Source organism: Equus asinus, chromosome 12 (genome assembly GCF_041296235.1).
Source record: "Equus asinus isolate D_3611 breed Donkey chromosome 12, EquAss-T2T_v2, whole genome shotgun sequence".
Taxonomy (NCBI): Eukaryota; Metazoa; Chordata; class Mammalia; order Perissodactyla; family Equidae; genus Equus; species Equus asinus.
In genome coordinates this window covers 41,129,907-41,156,641 of record NC_091801.1, presented here as the reverse complement: position 1 = coordinate 41,156,641, position 26,735 = coordinate 41,129,907, and the positions used below count along the sequence as shown (strand labels likewise).

General features: G+C 42.9%; 1 protein-coding gene across 1 annotated transcript in view; it reads right to left on the bottom strand.

Moving 5' to 3' along the window:
• Positions 1 to 19,189: 19,189 nt before the first annotated feature.
• Positions 19,190 to 26,735, bottom strand: part of LOC123275588 (large ribosomal subunit protein uL15m-like) — an 88,280-nt gene continuing 80,734 nt past the window's right edge. The window contains exons 4-7 of the mRNA XM_070480897.1: positions 25,045 to 25,203; positions 24,282 to 24,447; positions 21,636 to 21,759; positions 19,190 to 21,136 (exon numbers count right to left, since the gene is read on the bottom strand). Of these exons, the coding sequence (XP_070336998.1) occupies positions 20,799 to 21,136; positions 21,636 to 21,759; positions 24,282 to 24,447; positions 25,045 to 25,203 (787 nt within the window). The 3' untranslated portion in view covers positions 19,190 to 20,798. The remainder of the gene's footprint in view (positions 21,137 to 21,635; positions 21,760 to 24,281; positions 24,448 to 25,044; positions 25,204 to 26,735) is intronic.

Sequence of the window (26,735 nt, the reverse complement as noted above, 5' to 3'; positions counted from 1 at the left end):
CTGAGGAGGAATGCTGGTTCCCAGCAGCCCAGGCCCTTCTTGGTATGGCACAGCCATCCAGGAAGGTGACTTTCTAAATGGAAGCCGGAGCCGGCTGTACCTTCCCACCACAGAGAAAGAGAAGTGCCAAGTCCCAAGGCTAGTCCAGGCCCAGGAGGAAGACACCGTGTCCAAGGGGTTTCCCTCACAGGGCCGTGAGGCTCCTGAGAGCCGACCCTTTGGTTGCAGCGCTTTGTTTGTCATGAGCCTACCAGACGGCAGAGGACAATAACTCGTTGCCTCTTTGGGCTTCCAATGGCCAAAAATGAACTGATCGCCAACAAAAAGAGGCCCACATGTGCAGCACCTGTATCTCATCAGTCTTTATGTTACTTTGATATAAATTTTAGAGAGAGAGCTATATATATATGTTCACTCACACACAAATATATCATGCACTCTAACTTATTCCAAACAGAATCAAGAAATAATACTCATACTCCTCAAATGCACGCTTTTGCAGCTGGTTCCCTCTCGGTAGCTGGTATTTATAAGCACCTTCTTCCAGGACCCATTTCATCTTCCCTTCGCCCTCCACAAACCCCGCGGCTGGTCATGGTGCTCTGCCTGGTTAGGGGACCATAACCTGCCTTCCTGAAGGGTCCGGGTCATGGCAGTCCTACCTGGATTGGATTCTGCTCATTCCCTGGGGACTTCAAGCCCAGGACGTGCTAGCCCACAAAACGCCATCAGGAATCTCCTGAAGTCCACACGTGGGCTTCCTCCTCTCCAGGCTGAGGAGCAGAGGGAAGCCCGAGTCCCAGAGGAACACGAGGGCTCCAGACAGTGTCTGCTTTGCATGTCAAGATGGAGAAAACTCAGGGGAAACTCTGAGGGAGAAGCAAGGCAGTCCGTGGTCATCATTCTCTGCACTGAATCCACCCAGACGGACAAGCAGCCCCAAGCAGCCAGGCGGGAGGCCGGTTGCGCTGTCCTGCCTGGGCTTGCCCAGTACATGCATGGTCTACATATTTTGCAAATGACCACAGCTGAAGATGCCCAAGGGCTAAGATTCACCCTGAGCTAACATCCATTGCCAATCTTCCTCGTTTTTTTTTTTTTTCCCCTTGAGGAAGACTAGCCTTGGGCTAAGATCTGTGCCCATCTTCCTCTATTTAACATGTGGGATGTCTGCCACAGCATGGCCCGATAAGCGGTGTGAATGTCCACAACCGTGACCCGAACGTGCCAGTGCCGGGCCTCCAAAGTGGAGTGGGCCAGTTTAAGCCCTGCGCCACCCTAGGTCATTTTTTACCACATCACTCTCAGAAACTGATAAATCTGTCACGTGAAGGTAAGCAATTCTAAAGAGGATTTCCATAATACTGCAAGCTCCATCCCTCCAATAGACAATCAAGTCCTAACAAGCAGCGGTTTATTGTCACGTTGCTGATACCGGAAAAGGTCTCTGTTGACAGCACGATCCCCCAAAGGCCTTGTCCATTTCTGTGAATCCAATTTCCAGCACATAGAGATCTAAAGATTGGGGCGAATGTGGTATTTCCTCCTTGCAACTCTGAATTAACATGCAATAAAGAGCAGAAAAATGGAGACCTGGAAGCAGACCTCTTATTTGAGAACAGAGATATACCAGCGCTTTTGAAATGATCTTTGGAATCTACTGGAGTATTACACAGAAGGAATGATCCATTCTGACTAGGTAGGTTTTACTGTGTCGCTGTGAGGGCGACAACGGAATCATCCCGCGAATCGGTAACTCTCTGTGACTTTCAAGCGCAGATAAATAATATACTTCGGAAAGGAAAATGCGAGAGCACCGTGAAACGGAAGCCCTCCTTGCTCTACTCAGCTGAAATCCAGTCTCTCCTCCACAAGAAATCCCTGTCTATGCTTCCTATGTCCCACAGAGGAGTTTAATAAAAGAAAAGGATTGGTATGTCTTGTAGTTGCAAGAGCTCAAGCAAGAAAACGTGGGACCCTTCAAGGAGACGTCAGTGAAGTGCCGGGCTCCATCGCAGGGGCACCAGCGTCTCCTCTCTTTCCTGGTGCTGTCAGCACATCCTTCTTGGGCGCTCACTTTCTCTGCCTCGCTGCTGAGCCTGTCCACAATTGCTCTCTCCCGCCCTCTTCCCTGTCCCCTCCTGTTTCCTCAGATCTTCCACAGTCACCAGCAATTGTTGGCTGTGGAGCTGTGGGATGCCCAGACCAGTTCCCAGAATCATCTCTGCCAAATCTGAGGAAGGGCAGGGGTGTGTATGGGACCGGACGGGGCACCCCATGCGAGCGCACCCCGCAGGAATTCACCTCTGCTGCAAGGTGCAATTTTGCAAGGCTACGGCAAGTTCCAAAGGGCTTGCCACTTCTCTCCTGCCAGCAGACCTGTTGGGGCTGGTGCCACGTGCTCTCCCAGTGACCCCTCACTGCTGGGTGGGATGGCATTCTAGTAACTGGCCTTCTGAATATGTAACTGCGCATCCTCAAAGAGATGGGAATTCTTAATCCGGGCTTTGGTTTGGGTTGATTCCCACGATCACGCAGCTTCCTCTGCGAAGACTTGACCATCATCACTTCTTTTCCTCTCATCCTGTAAAAGTAATCATGAAACTGGACCCAAATGAGAAATGAAGCATGGCTTCTTAGGACAATTATCTCAGTTTCCCTGTACTTCCACCCTTCCTCTCTCCCTCTGGAGCTCTTCTGACCTGTGTCCCAGGACATCGTCAAGCAGATTTGGGTCAAGGACAGAAAGCTCAAGGTCAAAACTCAGGACTGCTCCAGATCAGTTTTCCTCCCCCATCTCGTAACACCCCCTCCTTGTTTCAGTGTGATTTTATTCTCTTTTATTGCTCTTGCCATTCTCCTCTGTGCAAGTCCTGGCACTCTCTCTGAGGACACGTGATCCCCCAGCTTACTATAGATCCCCATTCCCATCCTTTCTGTGTTTTCTGACTATTCCTTTGGTTAACCCATTGGCCAGTTGTTGCTCTTAGCCTCTTTAGGGTCTAAATCAATTGTGACATTATCAACTACCCCACTCTTAGCGACTCACTCCCAGGTCCTGACATTTACATAACCCAAACGATCATGTTCACAACTAAATAAGTTAGAGTCCAGCCCCATGGCTGAGTGGTTAAAGTTGTGTGTGCTCTGCTTCAGGGGCCTGAGGTTTGCGGGTTCAGATCCCAGGTGCAGACCTACTCCACTCATCGGCCACGCTGTGGAGGCATCCCACGGACAAAGGAGAGGAAGACTGGCACAGATGTTAGCTCAGGGTAATCTTCCTCCTAAATAAAGAAATAAACCCTTCAGAAAATGTATTCATCCACCACAAATTCCTGATTTCCAATATGTCTTCAAACATTCATACAGAAGATACCTGTTCCTTCAGATCGGAAGTGATGCCAGATCACCATGTCCTCACTTTAATTTCCTCGTGGACCTGTCAGTCCTACATTCCACGGACTGTGATCTCAATAATTTCCTTGAAATAATCAAAAATTCCTTACCACTCGTCTTATTTGTGTTGTAAAACTGGAAACCCGGGAGATCCTGATTATCTGCTTTGCCATTCTACTGCTAGTCTTATGATAACTGCTGAAGAAAAAGCACACAACACGATATTTTGTCATCACCATAAAGACAAAATCATCTGCATCAACTGGGAAGCATCCATAATGCCTGGACATTTTTTTTCTTTTTTCATCTCTCGGGTCAATAGCAAAAACACCAAGGCACTCAGTTAACAAATGGGCAAAGGAGTAGAATAGCCATTTTTCCAAAGAAGACACACAAATGGCCAACAGCCACATGAAAAGGTGCTCAGCATCACTAATCTTTAGGGAAATGCAAATCAAAACCACAAGGAGATATCACTTGACACCGGTTAGGGCGGCTATTATCAAAAAAAGTAGAGGTGACAAATGTTGGTGAGGTTGTGGAGGCAAGGGAAGCCTTGCAACTGCTGATGGGAATGTAAACTAATACTGTAATGATGGAAAATAGTCTGGAGGTTCCTCTAAAAATTAAACCTAGCGTATAATGTAGCAATCTCACGGTATTGTGTTTTGTCCTTAAAATTTCTAACAGAGTATATATTCTGTTAAGTGTTCTTAAAGCAAAATAATGATAATAGTAAAGGGGGTGGGAGAAAACTTTGGTAGATGATGGATATGTTTATGGCCTCGATGGTGGTGATGGTCTCATGGGTGGACACTTATGTTCAAATTCATCAAGTTGTATACGGAAAAGTATGACATCATTACCGATTCTTCTGCACCTTAAAACACAACATGTCCTCATCCAGAAGATGAATATTGACTACGTCTGGGGACAGACGTTAGTTAGACTTATCGTGGTGATTATTTCACGATACATGCAAATCATTATATTGTACAAATGAAACTAATATAAAGTATATGTCAATTATACCTCAATTAACAAGCGCACACATCATACAAGACTATTTGAACATTGCAAACAAGTTCAGTGAATCCCTGAAACTATCCTATCCCCAAATGTCACAGGAAGCAAGGAGGATGAAGTAAGATGGAAAGTTGTTGTGCAAAGCTGCATGCAAATTAAAATCCTTTAAGTTGCGTTCAGCTGCTGTCACTGCCAACCAAGACAAGCACGGACGGTCCTTGGTGAGTCAGCTTCCGGTCAGCTCTTCCCCAAGGCCCGGCAGTCATGCGCCCCTCCCCTACTGGGTCACTCTGCTCTGTCCTCCAAAGTGGCCAGCAGGAAACCCTGGTAAGATTCTGGATGACAGCCGCTTTCTATCCTAGATACTCACGTTTTAACAGACACTCGAGATGAAATGTCAAGACTTAAAAGCCTAAGTGTCTATTTGTGTAGTGTAGGGTAGAAGGGAAACCATAGGAGGTCTTTGCAGCATCTCTCAACTCATAATGCAAACATAGCCCTGTCTTCAGAAGGACCGTCCTTGGTCTTTGGTGCAGAGTAGGGCATGTCGCAGGTGGCATGAAGGACAGGTTGTAGCAGCACTATCCTCACTCCAACAGAACTATCTCACTGGACATGACCCCGTGGGTCTCCAAAATAAGTTACTGAACATCAAGAAAAAAAACTTTCTTGAGAGGGGCAATTTTACCGATCAAGGGAAAACTTCTGAATTTTCGCATCTTATAACAAATAAATGATATGTCCTCTTCTAGCCTAATGAGGTAGCATGGGTACTTCCATAATAAATACTTTTCATTTTCAGTTCAAACATGCTCAGCTGCTTTCAAAAACCAAAAAACCAAAACAGAAACCCAGGCATGTAAAATTAAGTGTTTTAACTTGATAAAGTACTAACACAGCAGTGGCTTCTAAGGGAAGAGCTTTCAAACGAAATGATCACTTTTGGTAATGACCGTAGAAGATGGTGCTATCGCTGTGAAAGGATGGAACCAATCCAGAACGAGCCAGCTTTTGATTAATGACAATGGAATTGAATCAGATGCCAGAAATACTCACTTGGAAATCAAAGTCCCATCATCATCCCTGGAAGCATTTCTGGAACTTTCCCTTTGGACACAAATTTTTGTCTTCCAAAGGAGCAGACATAATACAGAGCAAATAGCAGACAGAGGAAGATGAGTCCCAGTTTGCCAGGCACCAAAAGGGAATTAGTGGCCCTGAGTCACATCTCTAGGAGCCCCACTGGGTGAGGGCTTTCACCAGGACCACACATGTCCACTCAGCAAGGGGAGTCCTCAGGAATGTTCACCTACTCCCCAGCCCATCGAAACTGAAACAAGACAACCCAGAGAGAGAGAGAGAGAGCACATGTTAAATTCAATGAGTTGGGGGGCCAGCCCCACGGCCACGTGGTGGAGTTCCCGTGCCCTGCTTCAGCAGCCCAGGGTTGGGATCCTGGGCAGGGACATGGCACGGCTCATCAGGCCATGCTGAGAGGGCATCCCACATGGCACAACCAGAAGGTCCTACAACTAGGATACACAACTATGAACTGGGGAGGGGAGGTTGGGGAGAAGAAGAAGGGGAAGAAGAAAAAGATTGGCAACAGATGTTGGTTCAGGCGCCAATCTGGAAAAGAAACAAAAAAAATCAAATGAATTGCTCACGTAGGGCACGCAAAGCGTCTAACTGTGAGGTGCAACAATGGAAAAACAAACTTACTGGCCTCCTGGCAGGAACCTTGTTCTTTAATGAGCACGGGCCTCGTGCTTCACTGTCTCATCCCCTGGGAGGATGCTGTTTGGTGCGATAGAGGATGAACTTTCCCTGCAGAGGTAAACATGCATTTGTTCTTATAAAATCAGGATTCTGCTCTCTACTTTCATATCTCAGTTGTCAAATATCCACTGTGATTATAATCATTTTACTATTATTTGAGACAATTTCAAAGGTTACACAATATGCAATGAAAAGAATGTCCTAATTTGTTCCACAGTGGCCTGAAGGGAAAGTCACCAGACAACAGGCGGGGAGGGAAGGCTTACTTCAGCAGCAGTTTGAACAAAGGGATCTCGGAGGACCTGACGTTTTGAACTGAAACGGAGTATAGAGTAGGAATACGTGTGTGGATCCTGGGGCGGAGATGAAGGGTGACTGCTCAGTGTGCTGGCAGCAGCAGTGCTTGTTCTGTCAGGTGGTTCTGAGAGTTTGCGTTAAACATCACTCCCTGGATGTCAACTGTAGTCATCAGACGAGATCGGAGACCGAGAGGTGAAGGGGTGTCTAGTTGGCGAGGGGGAGTTAACAGCTTCCGTTGGAAATATGTTTGCTTAAGGTGCCTATAACATACACCTGTAGCATTATAGCTCAGAAATAAGATCTGGACGGGGTTTTTAGACATCGTCATCATAGAGATAACAGTGGAAGGCATTGAAGCAATAGAAGAAATGCACAAGAGTACTGAGACAACGTAGGGTCAATGGAGAGAATAGGGCTCACATTGAGTCCTGAGCTTTCGCAATAGTGCTGTGTGAGAAGGACCCTGTGAAGGACACCAGGGAGTGTGAGCTGGTTCACAGGCAGTCAGCAGCCTGAGATGTCGAGAAACCGAGGACAGGGAATCATTCCAAAAGAAAATCGTGGCCCAGTTCTGCGTTTGTTCCAAGTATTAGAAAGATGCAGAAACACTCTTTGCATTTAATTATGGGGAGATAGCTGTGATATTATCAAGATTGATTAATACACAGACCATTGGTGATTCAGTAAGTCTGAAGTGTGGGGGAGTGAGGAGATGGTAATTCCATGAACACTGATCCTTCAGGTTCATTGTGAAGGGGAAGGAAGACGTGGGGCGAGAACTAGAGAGAAATGGGTTCAGGAGAGGCTGTTGTTTCAATAATGAAGAGATTGAATGAGTGAAAGGAATTCGATGGGGGAGGGGAGGTTGCTAGCAGAGAACATGACGTTTGGAATCAATAATAAAACTTCTCTAGAGAAGAGGAAGAAGGGAGACAATTAGGCTAAACCAAGGATCAAGATGTTATTTTCAATGGAATCAGGAGAGGAGTCATTGATGGTTAAGAATGGTGGGATATTTGTAGACTTTGTGGCAGTGAGCTCAAGTATTTCTTGTAATGATCTAATTCATCAACATAGTAGGAGATGATCCCATTGGTGGAAAGTGAGAGGAAAGGCAAGAACTTTTTAGATTCGAAAGGCTCGGTGAAGGTCTGAAATATTTATGAAGCACGGAAGGACGCGTCAATTATCAAGGCACCGTAGGATGTCTCATCATTTTGAAAGCCACTGGGAGATTTGTGACGCCACAATTAGACCTGGTCAGTGTTTTAATCACGTGCTGCGGCAGATGCAGCCACGAGAAGGGCGATCCAGTTTTTGGAGTCAGCTGGGATCATCAGATGCGGTAAAAGGTTGGAGGGCCGTGAGCACGTTTGTTCCTGGTGCATATGTGCTGACATGAGTAAGTGGAGGTGAAACATCCGTAAAACAGAGGAGAGCAGAGGGCTGATATTTGGGAATTTGGGTCAATGCACTGAAAGTTCCCCTGAATTAGGAGCAGCTTAACATGGGGAGTAACTGTGGGAACTTGCTGAAAGGAGAAGAGTCATGGTGAGAGGGAAGAGTGTCTGATCGTTCATCTGAGGGGACACCCAGGTACAACTTGGGTCTGGGACCTACTCCCTCAAGACTAGCACGTTTCGAAGTTTGAGATTCAGAGACAACAGAGGTAGGTTTACACTCTAGCTCTTCATTTTGTAGCATGGAATTTTGGGGTATCACTAAAGCTTTCTGAGCGCAGGTCACCTCACTTGTCAAAGGGGTAACACCTCCGGAAACCTCAGGGAAATATTATATGAGCCAATACGTGTATTTCCCACTCACTGGGTTTCAATTCGTACTACCAGACATGGTTTCTCTATTCAGGAGCTCGGGATCTAAAGGTTGTACCCCACCCCTGTTCCTGACACACTGCATTATTCGTCCATGCCGTATTTAGAATTATTAACATTGATGTGGGTAGTACTTTGGAGGTGACACATGCTTTAATACACATAAATTGTGAGAAGAAGGTATAATCCTGGTGATGTTAATTACAAAGACAGATCTCCAGACACCATTTCACTAAGATATGTGAATATTACTGAACGCAAACACAGGTTCATTACCTGTTACACTGAAAGGCCCAAAACTGGAAATGCCAGGCTTGTGGCAAGGAAAGAGGTTTATTATCAAAAGGCAAGCAGACTAGGAGATGGGAGATAGAACTCATATCCACCTCCTCGAAGGGAAGAAGATAGGGGTTTTTATCTGGGGTTTTAGACAGAGGAGGCAGCTTGTGCTGGGCTTTTAGGCAGGGGAGGGGGAGCATGTTGCCTTGCTGGTTGGTTCCTTCCCGTCAGCCTGCACTTGGCCTTGAAGGCTGAGATTTTTTTTCCTTTGACTCTCCGGACTTTTCTGGTTAGTTTTCATCTTCAGCCTGCATTTGGCCTTGTGAGGCTGAATCTTGATGTCTGGACCTTTACTTCCTGGGAAAGACAACTCGCTCGCTCACATACTAGGGAGGGACAGAAAGATCTGGTTAGTTTTGAACAACAGTTGATTATGCTGAGTATGCACAGTTGCAGTTAGCAAAGATTATCTCAAAGGTTTTTTCTCTACTTCTAGTCCAGGAAAGATTTTTTAACCTCTTCATCCTCAGTTTCAGGAAGAAGTCAACTAAATTACTCCCCAAATTAAATTCCTGCACTCTGCATTTGCTGAGCCTATCTGCCCTGTTGGGATCGTGGCACACACCAGTAGACTTCTGACGTGTGTCCTCCTGCTTCTTTCCTGTGTGAGGGCTCTTTAGTCCCTGATATGCACAATGAGAGTCAGTGAACCTTCTCACACGATGTGAGTCCTTGACATGTTTCACCCACCATTAGGAGATCCCAAAGTGGCCTGGCCACATGTCCAAGGCCATGGCGGGCAAGTCAGGGTCAATGTCCTCATGTTGCCTGAATCCCACCTGGAGGAGAGCCAAGATAGTTGGGGATGGGTGTGTCAGGGAGCAGGGGGCAGGGTACGGCAGGGAGGGTGGGGGCTAGAGAGGGCTGGGGCGGGTGCTGGAGAAGAAACGTGTGTGCACCTAACCAAGAATTAATGCCTCAGAAATTCCAGAGCGGTGTCCTTGTAGAGACAAGAATTCCCAAGTGATAATTGTGAGGGTTTCCTAGGATTTGGTGTTAATCCCAGGCATTAAATATTAATTAAATAATACTTCCAAATGGGAGGTCTAATTCAAGTTTAAAAGGCTCTGAATATCATCTTTCCTACAAGTGGGGCTATTACTGTCTTCCTTATGAGCAGCAGTGTCCAAGCCTTCTTACCCCTAGCCCTGGGAGAGGAGAAGGCTGTCCTGTTTGTCTCAGGTCACCTGCAGGTGCATGGGTTGGGCAGGGTCACTGGCAGGTGTATGTCTGGGGGGGGATTCATGACTGCTGGTTCTAGCAATGTTATTAAAGCCTGGATTCTCATGGCATGTTTCTCTTTCTTTGCTTTATCTGCTTGGTTTTCAGACTGTCCCTGGATGAGGACACAGAGGGAGACAGGTGGGGCTGAGCTCCTGACACCGACACACAGGTGAGTAGGTACTTGTTCACACTCCTGAGCTGGTCCGTCTTTGCCAGCTGGGCAGATTTCTCCTCTTGGCCTTGATCTTCTAAATGCACCAGGAAATATTAGTGCCCTGTCCTCACATGGCAGATCAGGGAGTCAAGAAACTAGCCCCTTCCCAACATTTTCACTAATTGATTCATTTATTCCCTTCTCCATTCAGGATGCTCTTGCAGAGAGGAAGTGTGGGAGATGGTGGCTTTGTCCTCCGTCCCTTGGTCTCGGTGTGGGGAGGATTCTCTCTCTAACTGTGCACGGGAGGCAATGGGCTCAGGCCTGCGGTGGACAAAGGCCACAGAGATGAGTGAGAGCAGAAGCACATGAGGACCCAGATGTTTCACCAGGTGAGTTCAAGCAACCCAGGCTGACAGGCGCTGGGGTGGAAGGTGTGCAGCATGGAGCTGGGAGCACGGAGAGGGCTGGACCAGAGGGAGCAACGAGGAATCGTTTCTTTACTTTCTCCACTTTCAAACACATTAAAGTTTTCATAAAATTTTGAAAGATTCCAAAAAAGGATGAAATTCTCTTAGCAATCCCTTACCACGCTTGTTCACAACCACCCAGTTTCCCTCTGTTGTTAACCCGTGTTCAAGTTTGAACGCTGAGTGCGCTGTCTGCAGAGTATTATTTCCTCCTTTTGACTGTGTGTTGAGAAGAAGGAGCGGAGCAGACGGAATCGAATATCAGGTGCTGGTCAGCAAAAGGGCAGCCTAGAGAGCGCCCATGCCGACAGGCAGAAAGGAACTCAGGCTCCCAGTCCAAACTGAATCCCAACCATAGTCATGTGAGCAACATTGGAGCAAATCCCACCACAGCGGAGCCTCAGCTGAGGCCAAAGCCCCAACTCCATAGAGACCTTGAGGCAGACACCCAGCTAAGCCGTGCCTGGAGTCCAGGCCCACAGCAATTGTGAGCTATTAGATATGGTGCTTTCTAAGAGCTAAGTTTTCGAGTAATGTTGCCAGAGAGGAGCAGATAGCTAACACAGTCCACCAGGCCCCAGGCCCTGGCCCTACCATCCATCCCATCTGCTGTTCGCTCTTCCCAGGCTCCCTCCAGCCACACTGGCCACCTTTCTAGCCTCCTCTGATCAAACTCACTTCTGCCTGTGAGTCTCTGCCCAGTGGTGCCTCCTCCCCGCCACGCTACTTCCAGACTTGGGCAGGGTTGGCTCCCTCTTCTCTTCCTGGCCCCAGGAGATGTCACCTCAGTGAGGCCTTTCAGACTCTCCCACCCAGTGACTGCCCAGCCCTCCCTCACACACTCTTCATTTTCGGGTTAGCACTTGTTCTTTTCTTTCACATGTCCCTGCTTTTGTGCATTTGTCCTTCTCTCCTCCAGACTCTGAGCCCCCTCACAAGGGACCACTTGGTCATTTTCAGGCCTGGACTTGGGCCCCCCAGGGCCCCTGCTCAGGTGAGTGTCAGGGCATCGCTGCTGGTGAACAGATGGGAAGGTCTCGAGCCCCTCCTTCCTGACTCTGACCAGCTCATTCCCTAGAGACCATCACAGACAATAAGAGGCTCGTGTGGTTTCTGAGGCAGCGGCTTGGTCAGAATCTAAAATGTTTTGACTACAAATTACTTCTGGGTACCTGCATTAATTTCCTAGGGTCACTGTAACAAGTTGCCACAAACTTGGTGCCTAAAAAAACCATAAATGTCCTCTCCTCCAGCTCTGGAGGCAAGATTCTCAGATCCAGTTGTCGGCAGGGCCGCGTTCCCTGCAGAGACTGCGGGGAGCATCCACTTCACGCCCCTGTGGCTTCTGGTGGCTGAAGCTTCCTCAGCTGGTGGCCACATCCCTCCAATGTGTCTCTGTCTTCACGTCGCCCCCTCTTCTATGTCTGTCTTCTCTTGTGTGTGTCTTATAAGAACAGCTGTCACTGGATTGAGGGCCCACCTGGATCCTACAGGATGATCTCATCTCAAATCCGTAATTTAACTACAGCTGCAAAGGCCCTTTTTCCAAATAAGGTAACAGTCACCAATTTCAGGGGTTAGGATGTGGACATATCTTTTGGGGACCACCGTGCAGCCCACTACAGTATTTGAATAATGTCTATGAAGTTTAGGGCTCATTTTATTACATTTCCCATATTTCCCTAATTCTTAGCTGTTTTTCCTCTTATTTCTTTCATTAATAAAAACAAAAACAAAGAATGCATCCCTCTATGTCAGGCATCTGTTGTCACAATAACGAGCATAATAAACCCACTTCAAAACATAACTTGGGTAGAACAAAAAACCTGTTACTGACCATTTCTGCACAGTCTCGGGGGTAGCTGGCTGCTTGCGCTGGTCTCGGACGGGCTCTGCCGAGCTCTGTTGGGCTCACTCAGGTGTCCGCATTCAGCTGGCTTGTCAGCTGGGTGCTGGCTGGTCTGGAATGTCCTCTAGGGGGAGTGAGGCATCGCTCCTCCACATGGTTCCTGATCCCCCAACAGGCTACACAGACGTGTTCTCATGATCACGACAGAGGGGAAATCAACTCCACAGGCACACACAGCTTCTGAAGGCCTAGGGTCAGAACTGGCACACTGGCACATTTGCCCACTCTGTTGACCAAAGCAGCTCACAAGTCTAGGCCTGTTTCGAAGGGCTGAGTTGGCAGACGCTGCAAGTCACATGGCGAAGGGCACAGAAACCGAGGGATGTGAAATATTGGAGCCTCCGTGCCACCCATCCACAGCAACTTCCTACACCCAACCAGGAATCTGCCACTTCTAACAGGGTTCATTGAAACTCTTCCAAATGCCATTTCAGTTAAGATAGAGGATTCAAACTTTATTAGCTTTTTAAATACATATTTTGCATCTCATTTGTGAATGGGTTTCTCCTCTAATTCAGCAAAAATATGTTTTAGTTTTCAAAACCTTGCTGTACTCACCTTACAAGGCTTGAACAGCTGTATAATGAGCATCTTATTACATTTAAATGATAAAGAAAAACTCAAGTTGCTCTGTAGTCAACATATTCCACATAATAGCCAAATTCCCAAAGAAAATGTAAACTATTATAAAATATCGAAATAGTCAACAGCATGAGGAACTGTGGTAGAAGCCTTTACTCCAATGAAAAAAAGGACATGAGCTGCACCTGACGTATTTTGTGACACTGTTGTGTCACAACGGTGCAGGATGAATCAGCACAGTGGAGAGTGGTCATCTTGCTACATCTGTTCTAAATAACAATACAGATGTGACTGCAAACCTCAAAAATCAGTGCCATTCAGCCAAATTTAGTCATACCCTAAGTCAGCTTTGTCGTTCTCAAGCCTTCTGATACGAGAGAATGTGGGATGTAGGGAAAGTTGAGAGTTGGAGACAGGAGTCAATTGCATTTAAAACTATTTCAACATTACAAAAAAATCTCTGACCAGGTGAACAAACTGCTGGATTTTATCCCAAGGCCCTTAAGGAGTGCAAGCAAGTGTAGGGACCCTGATGGCTGAGCTTCATTAGCTTGATGGAAAATGCTTAAGATCATAGCTTTTATGGATTAATCTAGGATCAGAGTGGCAGCCGCTAAAGGGAATATTTCCAAATTTGCTTGAAGCAGAGGACCATCTCTGGACCTCACTGTCACATAGCTGCAACTGGCTGAAGGATCAATAATACAGATGATGATCCCTGGGAGTAAAGACCACACCCTCCCCCAGGCTTTCATATGATTCCTGAAACAGGGTTTTATCTTCTTTCTCTCTTACTTTCGTGATATTTTAACAATTTTAATAACTGTAATTCATGTCTAAAGCTAGTTATGATTAGTCTCCTCCCAAGATATACAAGATGATGCATACAGTTTATAGGTATTCACTTTGGTTCTTTTCCAAATCTGCCTGGTCCTTACTGAAAGAGTTTTTCTTTTTCTTATTTTCAATTCCTTCTTTTATCTGTTTAATCACTTACACATATTTTATAGTTTATTGATTTGTTTAGTGCTAGCTGTTGCTGCAAAAACGCAATCAGTCTCTGTGCCACATATTCCTTGCAAACAGAAATCAGATCAACAGGTATTTGGGGCTGAGTGGTCTTCCTTGTGCCTATTTGAGTATACATCTTGGATCCTCCTCCTCCAAACCCATACTGTTCTCTCCATTCTGCAAGGTTGAGAATGGAGGATTGCATTTTGGAAGTTTACATCAAGTAGGCCTGAAAGTGACACATTCCGTAGGCCAGAACTTGGTCATACGGCCATAGCCAACCATAAGGGAAACTTGGAAATGTAATGACTCCATCTCTGAATCCGAGAGGAAGATGAAACACACTGAGAGAACAGCTAGCCAGTCTACACCACATAGTCTCCGCCCAATAATTCGATTCTGCTCTTCTTGACAGATTAATGATGCGATTTGTTTCTGTCTGCTGCTGACATCATGATAGCTTGCTTCCTCTTGTATTTTGTTATTTTAGATTAAAAGTTTCCATTTGGTGCGACTTTATCTCAGAAATCCTGTGTCGTCTGAGTTCCCAGACCTCATACGTAAAGCAATACAAATATTAGCACAAAAATCCATGTGAATGGAAGCATGTGGTCATAAAATGTTAGGGGGAACATTTTTTTTCTACCCTTTCCACAGCCAGAACTGAAGCAGACAATATTTCTTTTCATTTCCTATTGAAGGTGGGCATTTTCTTTTGGTCCACATTTACACGGAGAGCAGAGATCCTTTGCAAGTCCAGGCTTCATGCTCAAATCTGTTTCTCAAATTCCCACATCCTATGTGACCATTAGCACTCAAGCCCTTTGATCACCACTATCAACAATTGCCACAAGCACGGCTGAAGCATCGGTGCTCCCTTTCAGCCCTAGTGTAGAACTTACACGTTGTCTTGTGGACGACTATCAGCCAAGCCTTCGGTCACCACTATACAGACGTGCCTCCTGGCACAGCAGCTGTGTCAGCTCTCACTTTCCACTCCAGCTGTCCATTCACTCTTTGTTTTTGGAGCCGAGGTGTTACACTTTCAATCAGGAGCATTTCAGTATACCTTTACAATGATGTTTGCAATATTCTAAGTGCTTTTGTCATGAGAGAATTTTCAAAGTCCCCTCTCTTCTATATTCCTGAAACAGAGTTTTATCTTCTCTCTCTGACTTTTGTGATATTTCAACAATTTTAATAACCGTAATTCATTTAAGAATGTCGAAAGTGAGTTATGATTAGTCTCCTCCCAAGATATACAAGATGCTTATTATCTGTTACTTCCAGTTACTCCACTGCCTCCTGTCTTACACAATTTTCTTTTCCATAATTTTTTATATCTCCAGAACTTGGGTAAACCTTAATTGGACTTACCCATGTATCTAACAGATTCTTCGATCCCCATTGGATCTAGTATCCTATTCCTTCCTAGTGTGGAGACTTCCCTCCTCCTAAATGACACCCTTTGTAAGTTCTTTTATGAATGTCTATAAGTGGTAGACACCTCCTGCCTCGTGGTTTCTCTAGAAAATGTCTATTTCATGCCTACTCTTAATGGTAGTTTACCTGGGCTTGGAATTCTAGAATGATAGTTAATTTTTCTGAGCACCATGAATATATAATATTATCTTTCGACATTTTATTGATGTCAACTTTAACGTCAAGCTTACTGTTTTTTGTAGTTATCCTGTCTTTTTTCCCCAGGCTGCTTGTAAGATCTGACTCTGAAATTTCCTTTAGAATATTTCTAGGTATAGATTTATTGTTATTTATCCTTTTGGGGGGTAATTATACTTCTGGGATCTAACGATTTAAGATAAGTCTGGAATATTTTCAATCATTTTCACATCATATATTGCCTCTTTCCTTTCCTCAAAGACATTCCATTAGATATGTTAGACCATATAGTTTTATCCCACAAGCTCATTAAACCTTACATATTTGTTTTTCACTCTAATCTGCATTCCCTTTAGTCCTTTCTTCTGGTTAACTAATTCTATCTTCAGTTGTATCTAAACTGTTATTTTACCCGTGTAAGGTGTTTTAAATTTTAATAAAACTTTTGTTTATAAAATTCTACTTTTTTATACCTACCCCTTCGTGGTATCTTATTTTTCAGATTTTAAGATTGTGTCTTAATCATTGAAAATATGCTTTTTGCAATTTATCATAACACTTTTATAAATTCTTAGCATTCTAAACCTACTCTCAGTTGATATTAATTACATTCAATCATGTTAGGTTTTTTCATAATGGGCCTTATAACTTGGCATCTTTAGCTCATAATTTGTCATGCTTTATCTATGGAAATACTGTGCAGCTTGTCAGAGTACAGAACCAAGAAACCAGAAGTCAAAGCCAAGCACCATGGGGAAAGCAAAACAAAAGCAAGAAAAAACCCCTCCAGAGAGTAGGGCTGAGCCTACATCAGAGAACTGGCAGCATGCACCTGGGTGCACCTCAGAATTGCTGTGGATGCACAGCACATGCATCCCACACTGGATCACTGTTACATAACAATTTTTTTTTTTTTTGCCATCTTTTTAAGTGGGTATATCAGTAGCAGTTATCCAATGCCTGTATCCCCATAGATGTGTATGTTTGGAAGAGGGGTGTGGCTAGAGGGGGCAGAAAACTTACCTCTTTGCTTCACAGGTCTTCATATCAAGGGTAACTGTATCTGAAGAACTTAATCTGGCCTGGATCTGATTTAGATTATGAGATCCTGGGCCTTGAACCGGACCCAAATGCTGTAATGAAATAAAATTTTTGAGGGGTCTTGGGAGAAGGTAAGTATGTTTTGCAAGTGAGAGGAATTTAAATAATTTGTAGCCCAAATGCAGACTGTGGTGTTTTTAAAATATGTCCATAAATCCTTTAACACTCTTCTCATTGAGGGCAGTTTCCGTGTCCCCTTCCTTCAAATCTCAGCTGATATAAGTAACTCACTTTTAACAAATAGAATATAGCAGATGTGATGCTGCAGGACTCCTGAAGCTATGTCATAAAAGGCAATGTTGATTCTGACTTGTTTGCAAAGACACTTGCTTTTGGAACCTTGGGGCCACCATGCAGTGGAAATCCCAAGTCACGTGGAGAGGCCAAATGCTGGTGCTCCTGTGAACCCTCACTGAGGACCCAGACTACAGCCAAAATCAACTCACAGACATGTGAAGACTCCTCTGATTGATTCCAGCCACCAGCCACGGAGTCACCCTGACCTGTCAAGTCTCCACGAGCCTGTGCCCCAGACACCGTGCAACATGTAGAACCTTCCTCCTATGCTTTTCCTGAATTCTAAACCCACAGAACCCATAAGTATATGGAAAGGTGGTTTTCAGCCAGTAGTTTTGTAAGAATTTGTTAGCTAACAATAGAAACCCCAATATAGGATTTGTAAATTTATATTTATACTAGAAGCTAAAACTTCATAATGCTTTATCTTGAAACTGTTGTGTAGCCTGGGTGTAGAGTTTCTCTTGCTACGGAAATGCAATTAATTTAGAATATACTTTCATATTTATTTTTCGGCTAGACTTTTCCTAGGTACAGTTGTGGTGGACACTGAAGCCACACCAACTGGATGGCACACATTTAGTGACAAATTCTTAGAGGAATCCCAGCTGGAGTCCAAGAAAAAAACAAAGACTTGTCTGTCAACTCCCTGTGTTTGTGGGTTTATATTTCAGCCAAGTTTGTCATTGAGGGTTAGTTTTACTGTAGGGGTTTCATTGTGAAACACGGATCCTTCAGGGTCCCAGTACAGAGTTCCTCTTCCTGTAGGGATAGTAAAACCCAATCCTCTAGGTTGTAGAGAAGCTCCCCACCCATCCTCACATACCCATCAACTTAGGGAAGCGGTACACCAGCCTCAGCACTGGATGCTCATTGAGCTTGTTCTGAACTCCTTCTTCTTTGTGGAAAACGAGGCATTGTGCTTTCCTTTATATGACCTCAATTTTGCAGGTACAAGAATGCTTGATATAATTTGTCTTGCATATCCAGGCGTTTACAGTGGAAGGTTTTTCAGATTAGCTACTCATGCACAGTGCCATGCCTTATTTTTTGTTATGAACAAAAAATGGTGCCTTTAGAAAACATAGATAAGCATGTGGAAAAGATACAAAATTTTCATAAACCAGACGTCTATATATTACATTTTAAAGAGTTTGATCGATAGATTTTCAATCTTTTTTACTATGTATTTGTTCAAATCATGATAAATATTTTTATTTTACCAAAATTAAGTAATATCAGACACAGTGCCTTCTAACTCTTTTTACTTAAAGATACTTCATGGCTATATTGTCCATGTTATTAAACACAACATTTATTAAATACTCATAACTTTTATTGCCTCTATTTTGTACTATTGGATTACTTCAAATATTTTGTTAGTCTTCTAATATTGGATGGTTATGTTTCAAATATTTCAAAATTAAAAGCAGATTTGTGATGATTATCTAAATATTTTCTGATGTGTGGTCTATGTTTTGGCTTATGGTACCTGCTTGATTTCTCTCCAAGGGGAGGTGGTTTTGTATTTTAATTAGGCATGCATCTTCATTATGCACATCAATTTATATAGAACTATTTTAACCCACCACCGAACTTGATTGTCGCGGTAGATGTGCTGCTTTAGTCAACTGGAAACAGAGTAGCTAAATCCCAGATACTCTGGAGTTGGACTGTCCAACACAGTAGCCATTAGCCACATTTGGCTATTGAACACTTGAAATGCAGATAGTCTGAATTGAGATATGCTGTAAAAGCCGGATTTTGAAAACTTAGTACAAAAAAAGAAGATCAAATATCTCATTACTAAGTGTACACTACGTACATATTGAAATGACAATACTTGGAAATATTGGCTTAACTAAAACAAATCATTAAAATTAATTTCACCCGTTTAGTCTTACTTTTATTTTTAGTGCTTAGGGGATTGCTGAAGGGCCAGATGGTGAATGGGAAGTTCCTTTTGATGGCGAAAGTACACAACTTTATTCCAAGTGGAGACAAAGGTTGGGGCTACAAGCTGAACAGGTGAAATCCAGTCACATTCGTCTCTCCATCTGACGTTGGGAATGGATCCACAGAATGGAGATGATGGTTTCACCCAAGTATTTTCGCAATTAGGAGCTCCTTTATGAAATAAATGCATATCTAGCCAGGAAAATAGTCCATTTTTATTCTGGTCTCACGGATATGTACAGGAGAAGAAATTAATAGTAAAATGGTGTGTTCATACATTGTTGTAGACTTTCAAAATACGTTTTTAAAACAACAATTTAATGAAACACATTTATAGCACTTTTTCCATTCTTGAAACTTCCAAAAGTGACTTTTTTCAGATTGAAAACAAAAATGAATTTGCCTCAACTTTTGTTATATTGTTACTAATGAGATCAGAGTGAAAATTATGTCTTAGAAACATAATATCTTAAACATAATAATGATAATCTTGAACATAATAAAGATAATATTAAACAGTTGTCTTAAATTTACCAAATAAATAGTTGTGCTATTATAAGATAATACTATTCCTATTGTTTCTCTCTTTCAGGATCATATATGTAACTTCAAAATTAAATCATCCCTTTTAATTTTCTCTTTTCCACGGCCCAATATTTTCTCACAGGACACAATGTGTTATCATCATCTACCCTAAGTCTATCCTATTGCATTAGTAAGAAAAACCAACTTAACAGCAGCAGCAACGGATCAACGAGTATCTAAAAGCTACGGTGCCTGGCAGCACATTGTGAAACCCTCTGTCATGTGCATTATGGGTACATCAGCCCTTTATGTTCTCACAGAAACATCTTTATATCTACAAGTTTTTGCTGCAACTATCTACTTTTGTTTTCTAGCGTAGTACCATTCAAACTGCAATACCTGTTTTCATTCCATTTTCCAGAATGCCTAGGTACAGTTTTTGAAAGCACATTTTAAAAAATGTACATTGAAAACTTCTATTATGATCTTTTTTTGGAGTAGTGCACCTTTTCTCAAGTATTTTTAATTATTTTATATTTATAAAAATATATTTTGTAAATATCAAGTACCCTATAAAATATATGTATATTATGTTATTTAAATAGAACCTAGAATACTTGACATTCAACAAATATATACTGAATGAATAACTTTTTTGATGACTTTGGCAGTCCTTAGTGGTTGGCTAATCAATTTCCATCCCCAAGGATGTTCTGCCTCTCCCATCTACCAACTGTAGAGGCAGGCATAGTTAAGTCTCAGTGCGTCAGCCTCATTGCCCTTAGAGGGAATCAAATGACACAGCTATGGATAATAAGATGTATATGAAAGTCTGCAAGGGGTGGTCAGGAGAAAACTTTTGCTTCCTTATGAACAGGGCAGCTATAGCTTGAACCATTCTCCCCGCTTCTTCCTGCCCTTTAAGGTTATTCTTACTGAAGCCATGGTGATCATCTTAGGGTCTTGGGGAGAGGCCCTGAGAATTGCAGATACAGAAACTGCAAGATTATTGAACTGCTGTGGCTATTACCATCACTACCAATTCTGCTTAGGTGATAAAAAATAAGAAAAAAACTCTAATTTGTTTAAGCCATTGCTAGGCAGAGTTTCCTTGATAATGACTATGATAATAAATAATACAATGACCAAGATGAAAGTATTATTGAGAGTCAGGTTGTAGACATCACTCAAACACAGTGACCGCACCAATTCTTTGTTTTATCGCATTGCCTCCTTTTCCAGTCCTCTTTTCCAACTCTGCTTTCTTGGAAGGGAATTCACGAGCTGTAATACTTGAGGACATTCTCCTCTGTAGGTTTCAGGATTTTCTTATCTGCCATATTCACCACCCGTCCAGGAGCAAGACCAAAGAAAATCTGCCTTGGGTCCTTTCGAGTAGTAAGCACTTTGAAGAGTTCATCTTTAGTAACGTCAGGTAAAATATAACCATACTTCTGGGCGAGTTCAAGTCTTCCTTCAGGAAATTTGGCCGGATCCGCCAGGTCACCACGATTCTTTGCATCAGTATAATATGGCACCAGTGCTTCAGGTGGAAGCATTCGTTTTGGAATGGGTTGTCCACGCAGAAAGAATGGAACAGGTTTGCAGAGAATTTCTAAAACAATTTTTAAATTAAAAAAAGAGAAATGCAAATGTTGACTATTTTATTTACATGATGATTTTCTTTTAATAACGGTATTTTATAATCATTAATTTTTAAATATGACCAAGATGAGAACTTAATTCCAAGAACTTTTTTAATTAAATAAGCTTGTTTTAAGTAAACAAATGGAAATGCTTAATTTTCAAAAGTTTGTATCTTGAAAGTCAGAGTTACTCCTGGGTTACCAACCATTAGTGAGTTTCTAGACATAGGTAACATTGTATTTAAGCCCTGTGTTCAAAAACAAAAACAAAACCTTTTTATGACCTACTGGCTGAGGTCTATCAGAGGACAGAGCCCCACCAGCCACAGCACTAATAAGAAATCCTGAAACAGAAAACAGAGGTGTCGAAAGGGCAAGTCAAACAGCCATGAGGACTGTTACAATCCTCACATGCAGCCAGCATGAGACAAAGAGGGAGAGAAGAAAATGACTGCAGAGCAAGCTTACCCAGACTTCTGGGATCACAGAAGGCTGTAGTAACGACACCACCACTCTCTTCGATTGCAGCAATGGCTAGTTTCGAAGCCAACTGTACTTCAATAGTAACTTTCGCCTTAAAGGTATCAGCACCCTGTAACACGTCAAAATAGTCTGTGAGTAGATAGCTTGGCTACAAGTAAATTAACTATGGCAAGCTTCCTTTTTACACTGTGTTTTCTCCTCCAAAATGCCCACAATGTAACAGCAATTCCTACTTCAAAGACTTCTGCTTTGAGGTCCTATCAAATAACATCAAATTCTTTTACATTTTCTAGGCCCCCTTCTTTTACCCATTTTCCTTCCCTGTGAGCACAGATGACTATATTTTCACTTGATGTATTTCGTAGACACCAATATAAGCACCCATTCCCAGTACTTCGGTAATAGTTGGCTGTTTAACCCTCCTAACAACCCTATGACAGAATTATTGCTAAACCAACTTCACAGATGGGGAAACTGAAGCACAGAAAGGTTAAATAACTTGCCCAAAATCACAAAGCTAGGACTCTAACCCAGACAGTCCAGCCACAGTATGTGTTCTTAACCACAACATTACGCTGTAGGATACAGATCATGACTTATCTTCCTATCCATTAATAAGCAAGAGACCAAGAGAAGGTTAAAGAGGGGGACGAGTGGGCTAGAATCAGCGAAAGAATAAAATATCTGAGCTTTGGAGGGGTCACCCCCTCTAGGAAAAAAGGGAGCAAAGGACAACAGAAATTCACTTTGCATTCGTTATTGACTTTATTACAGCCTCTAAACTGACAGAAAATAACTTTACCTTTCCCTACCATGGTCAACACTGAAAAATGTAGTCCTGAACTTTTTTAAGTTCTACTTTTGATCACTTTAGTTAGGATGTGCTATATTTTAATTTCAAAACAGATTCTGACAAAAATAAAAAGATGGCATCATTACCATTCTTTTTGTAGTGATAAGAATTTTTTCCTATTTTGGTGTGGTTGAAACAAGCTGGCTCCCAATCAAGTTCCTTTTATCAATTATGAACCTTTAATATATTTAAAAAATATTCCATCAATTCTAAGATACACTTTTTCCATCTATGATACCGACCTGCATTTTAATAATTATGGTACGTTTGACTCAATAAAGTAAGGTCTTGCCATATTATTTGTGATTTTTCTTTTTTCTGCTGAGGAAGATTCACCCTGAGCTAACATCTGTTGCCAGTCTTTCGCTATTTTGTCTGCGGGTTGCTGCCAGAGCATGGCCGTCGACGAGTGGTGTGGGTCTGTACCCAGGAACTGAACCCAGGCCACAGAAGGGGAGGGCGCCAAACTTAACCACTAGGCCACAGGGCCAGCCCCTATAATTTGTGATTTTTAATTACTATTCCATAGATTGCTTGACCACTCCCCATCCTTGGACATTGGGGTTAGTTTCAGTATTTTAAGTATTATAAAAGCATTTTTAGGAATGTCTTTCTATCAGTTAGGTTTATTTTGTTTTTCCTTGAAAACATATCTTTCCAAATTGGTAATTTTATGCTGAAGAATCAGAAAGTCTTATTATCCACTATTTACTACAAATCTGAAATCAATTTACAGAGCTGTAAACGACGTGGAACTGTACTTACACAACCACTGCCCTGGTGTCGTTTTCAGGATTATTTTTGTTAGTTTAATAGACACATACCTGTGAGTTGCTGGGATGCGCAGTTTAACAGCTGAAGAGGTCACGGATTTTTCCATGTCAATTTACATGTGCATTCCCTTATACACCCAGAGTAGGATACTGAGACTTAATCGCATATTTGGTAATCTATCTTCAAATCATCTTATTTGAAAATCCTTTATCCGTAAGGTTTACTTTTTCAAAGGAATCTAAAAGGTTTTTCCGTAAACATATGCCTCCCTCTAGTGGACACTAAGTTACTCACACAGTTACATTACTGACAACAAGAAGGAGGAGTAGTTAATTAACAACACGTTTATTTGCTTATGAAATTCCTGGCCAATTTCTATAAATAGAAAAGTCCTTTACTGCGATTAGAATTGGATTTGATCCCTTTCTTCCATAAATACTGAGTTATTATCATGAGCCAATATTTCCAGTATTGCAAACATAGGAATGAATCACAGTACCTGCTCTCAAAGAACTTACATCACACTGAGGAAGACAATGAAAGATAAATGCATTACTTAGTAATAAATGTCAGGTGTTCATATATTCAAAGAAAAAATACTTCGGGCAGAGTAATGCAGACAGAGTACGACTGTGGGGGAAGCGGGTGGGGGCTGAGTGTTCCTTTATAAAAGAAAATCAAAAAAGACCTTTCTGATATTATCAGATCTGAACAGAGAACCAAAGGGAGGGAGGGAACAAGCTGAACGGACACACGGGAGAAGAGCATTCCCGGACCATGGGAACAGAGGCCCCTCGACGTCATCATGCTGGCTTTCTAAAACCACAACTGAGTATCGTGATCATGCTGGCTTTCTAAAACCACAACTGAGTATAAACACAATCACCACTATGTAATGGTTGTAACAATTCAAAAGGGATAAAAACAAAGGAGGCAGAGTATAGATTATATGAAAATCAGAAATAGCCTCCTATCTAACTCCAAAAATACTAATCCAGACTTACCTCCTCTACCAGCTGGACACCATAATCCCTTTTATATGGCTGGATGGTCACACCTCTCCCACTGACAAGCTGGGTTAAGTCAATAGGCTGAGTAGGATCAACTCGACCCAAATCAATAAGATACTGCAGCCTGTTGAGACTCAAAGGCTGATACTGGCGTCTGAAGCTACAAAACAAGAGAGTAACAGTTGGAAAACGCAACTCTCTTCCTCTAAGTTCTCCAAATCAACTTAAAAGTTTTGTTCTCTATTTTCCTCCAACAATTTAGATGGTAACAAAATAAGACCCTCCTGACTACAACAGAAACGTTATACTGCTTGATTTTTGGTAACGAAACAAAACCAGTATTTCCTTTATTTTGCTAAAAATAATTTGCCTCTTAAGCATTTTACTTCTCATTTACACAAATCAACAAACAAATCTGGGGAAAATTTAACCCACTATCTGAATTATGCATTAATGGAACTCAAAGTAACCATGGTAGTTGTCATTTATTGGGTAATCACAATGAGCCAGGTTTTTATATATATTATTGCTAAGCCTCTAAACAACCAGGAGAACAGGCATCATTATCTCCATTTTGCAGGCTCAATGTCTGGGCTTTTTTCCCTACTATTCCAAACTAATCGCACGACTAAAGATGCTTCAGAGGAACAGGGGCAAAAGTTTGCTTCAAAGTGACTATCAATTTCTACCAAGCTATTTTTTAGGTGATTCTCAGCGAAAAACAGGGCTTTCTACTTTAAAAAGCAGAACAACCTACCTATGTCCTTCATTAAACCCGTATTTTGGGATTCGTATGTAAAATGGAGTCTGGCCTCCCTCAAAGCCCAGTCGGGGCCGGGTTCCTCTCTGTCGTTCTCCTTTATCTGTCGCCTCTGCCACATCTTCTACCTCTTCTCCGCCCCCTCGGTCGTCTTTCCTAAAGGAAAGAACAAAGTTTTATGATCTACAGATGCCTTTTTATAAACTGTATCTCATCTTTTCGTTGTATATTTTTTGTTACACCATTTATTCATCCAACCAACCAGTACTAGCTAACACTACCTTGTGCCAAGCACTGTCCTAGCCGCTCTAGCGTCCAAACACTCTAAATCAGCATCTTTGCCTCTGAAGATGTACCTAATTCTTGCAACCAAAGTGCAAGCTGTGTTTCAAAGGCAAACTTCCAAGGATGGGATGGGGATAAGGATTCTACAACAGGCTCGAACGGAAAAAAACCTAGAGTTAAACATCCACAACAAACAAAGCTTACATGATAGTTAAGAAATTTTATTTTGGAATTGTAAATATGTCATTGCTACCCATATATTATTTTATTTAAAGATTAATTTTTAATAAAGAAAACATTTTTCTTAATTTACTTCCTGTCACTTCACGAAGGCAACGGACTGATTTTCAAAATTACAGTACGCCACCTAACAGCTTTTCTGGCTGTATTTAGTGATTTGAAGAGACATCTAACGGAATAAATCAATTCAACTCTTTCCCATGAAGCTATACTGGAAAAGTCCTTCACTTTAATTCCAATTTTGAACGGGACAATCATTTTGCAGTGCGACTTCGCTCCTACGCCCTAGCATAGTTACGCTTTTAAGTATAAACCGTATTACGAGTTGAGACCACGCGAGAAGATTTTCCTCTGCAGTTAAGGAGAACAGGGACTCAGAAACCCTACCTCCATCCCAATACCCTCTGGAATAAGCAGTCCCCGGAAAGCGCGGGCAGTGCAGGGCCGCTTCCATCGCCCCGTGCGCCAGTGCTTGCCCGCAACGCCACCAGCCACTTACCAGTTTCCTGGAGCCCGGATTCGGCTTTAAGTTGGCCAGGCTAACCCGGGGCAGGGTCCGGAGCAGCTCCCGAGCCCTGGACCCACGTGGTCTGGGACGCTGCTTTACGGCTGCGGCCCCGCCCCTGTCGCAATGCCGCGAGCGCGCCAGCGCCCTGGACTCTGGCAGCGGCTTCGGAAGCTTTAGAAGATTGACATGTCGGTGTTGCTCTGCCTTTTTTTATTTTTGGTAAATTCGCTGCGGATGTCTTCATGGTTTGAGAGATCGTGGCTTGAGCCCGGGCTTGAACGTCCGGTGTTCTCTTCCGCCACAGCAAACGCGCACTGCAAACGCTGCAGTCTGCGGTCCTCAAGAGGCAGTGTCTTCTCTGACCGCGCCGTGGAGAATGAGATAACCTGAGCGCAGAATTACTAATTTTGAATTTGGCTAATTAAACACAGTGAGATTAAACAATACTCAGAGTCCAGCTAGTAAAATGCCTGGCTAATACTAACCTGTGTAATGAAATTCAACCTACGCATTCCCATCAGTGTGCTTCTACGTGTACTGCACTGACGCACCGAGTCGCTGAGATAACGAACTTCACTGAGCTGCTGCTCGTGATGACAGGTGCCATAGGAGCGCTTGGCACGTGTCATCGCTGTGTTGTCAGCCTTATTCGATC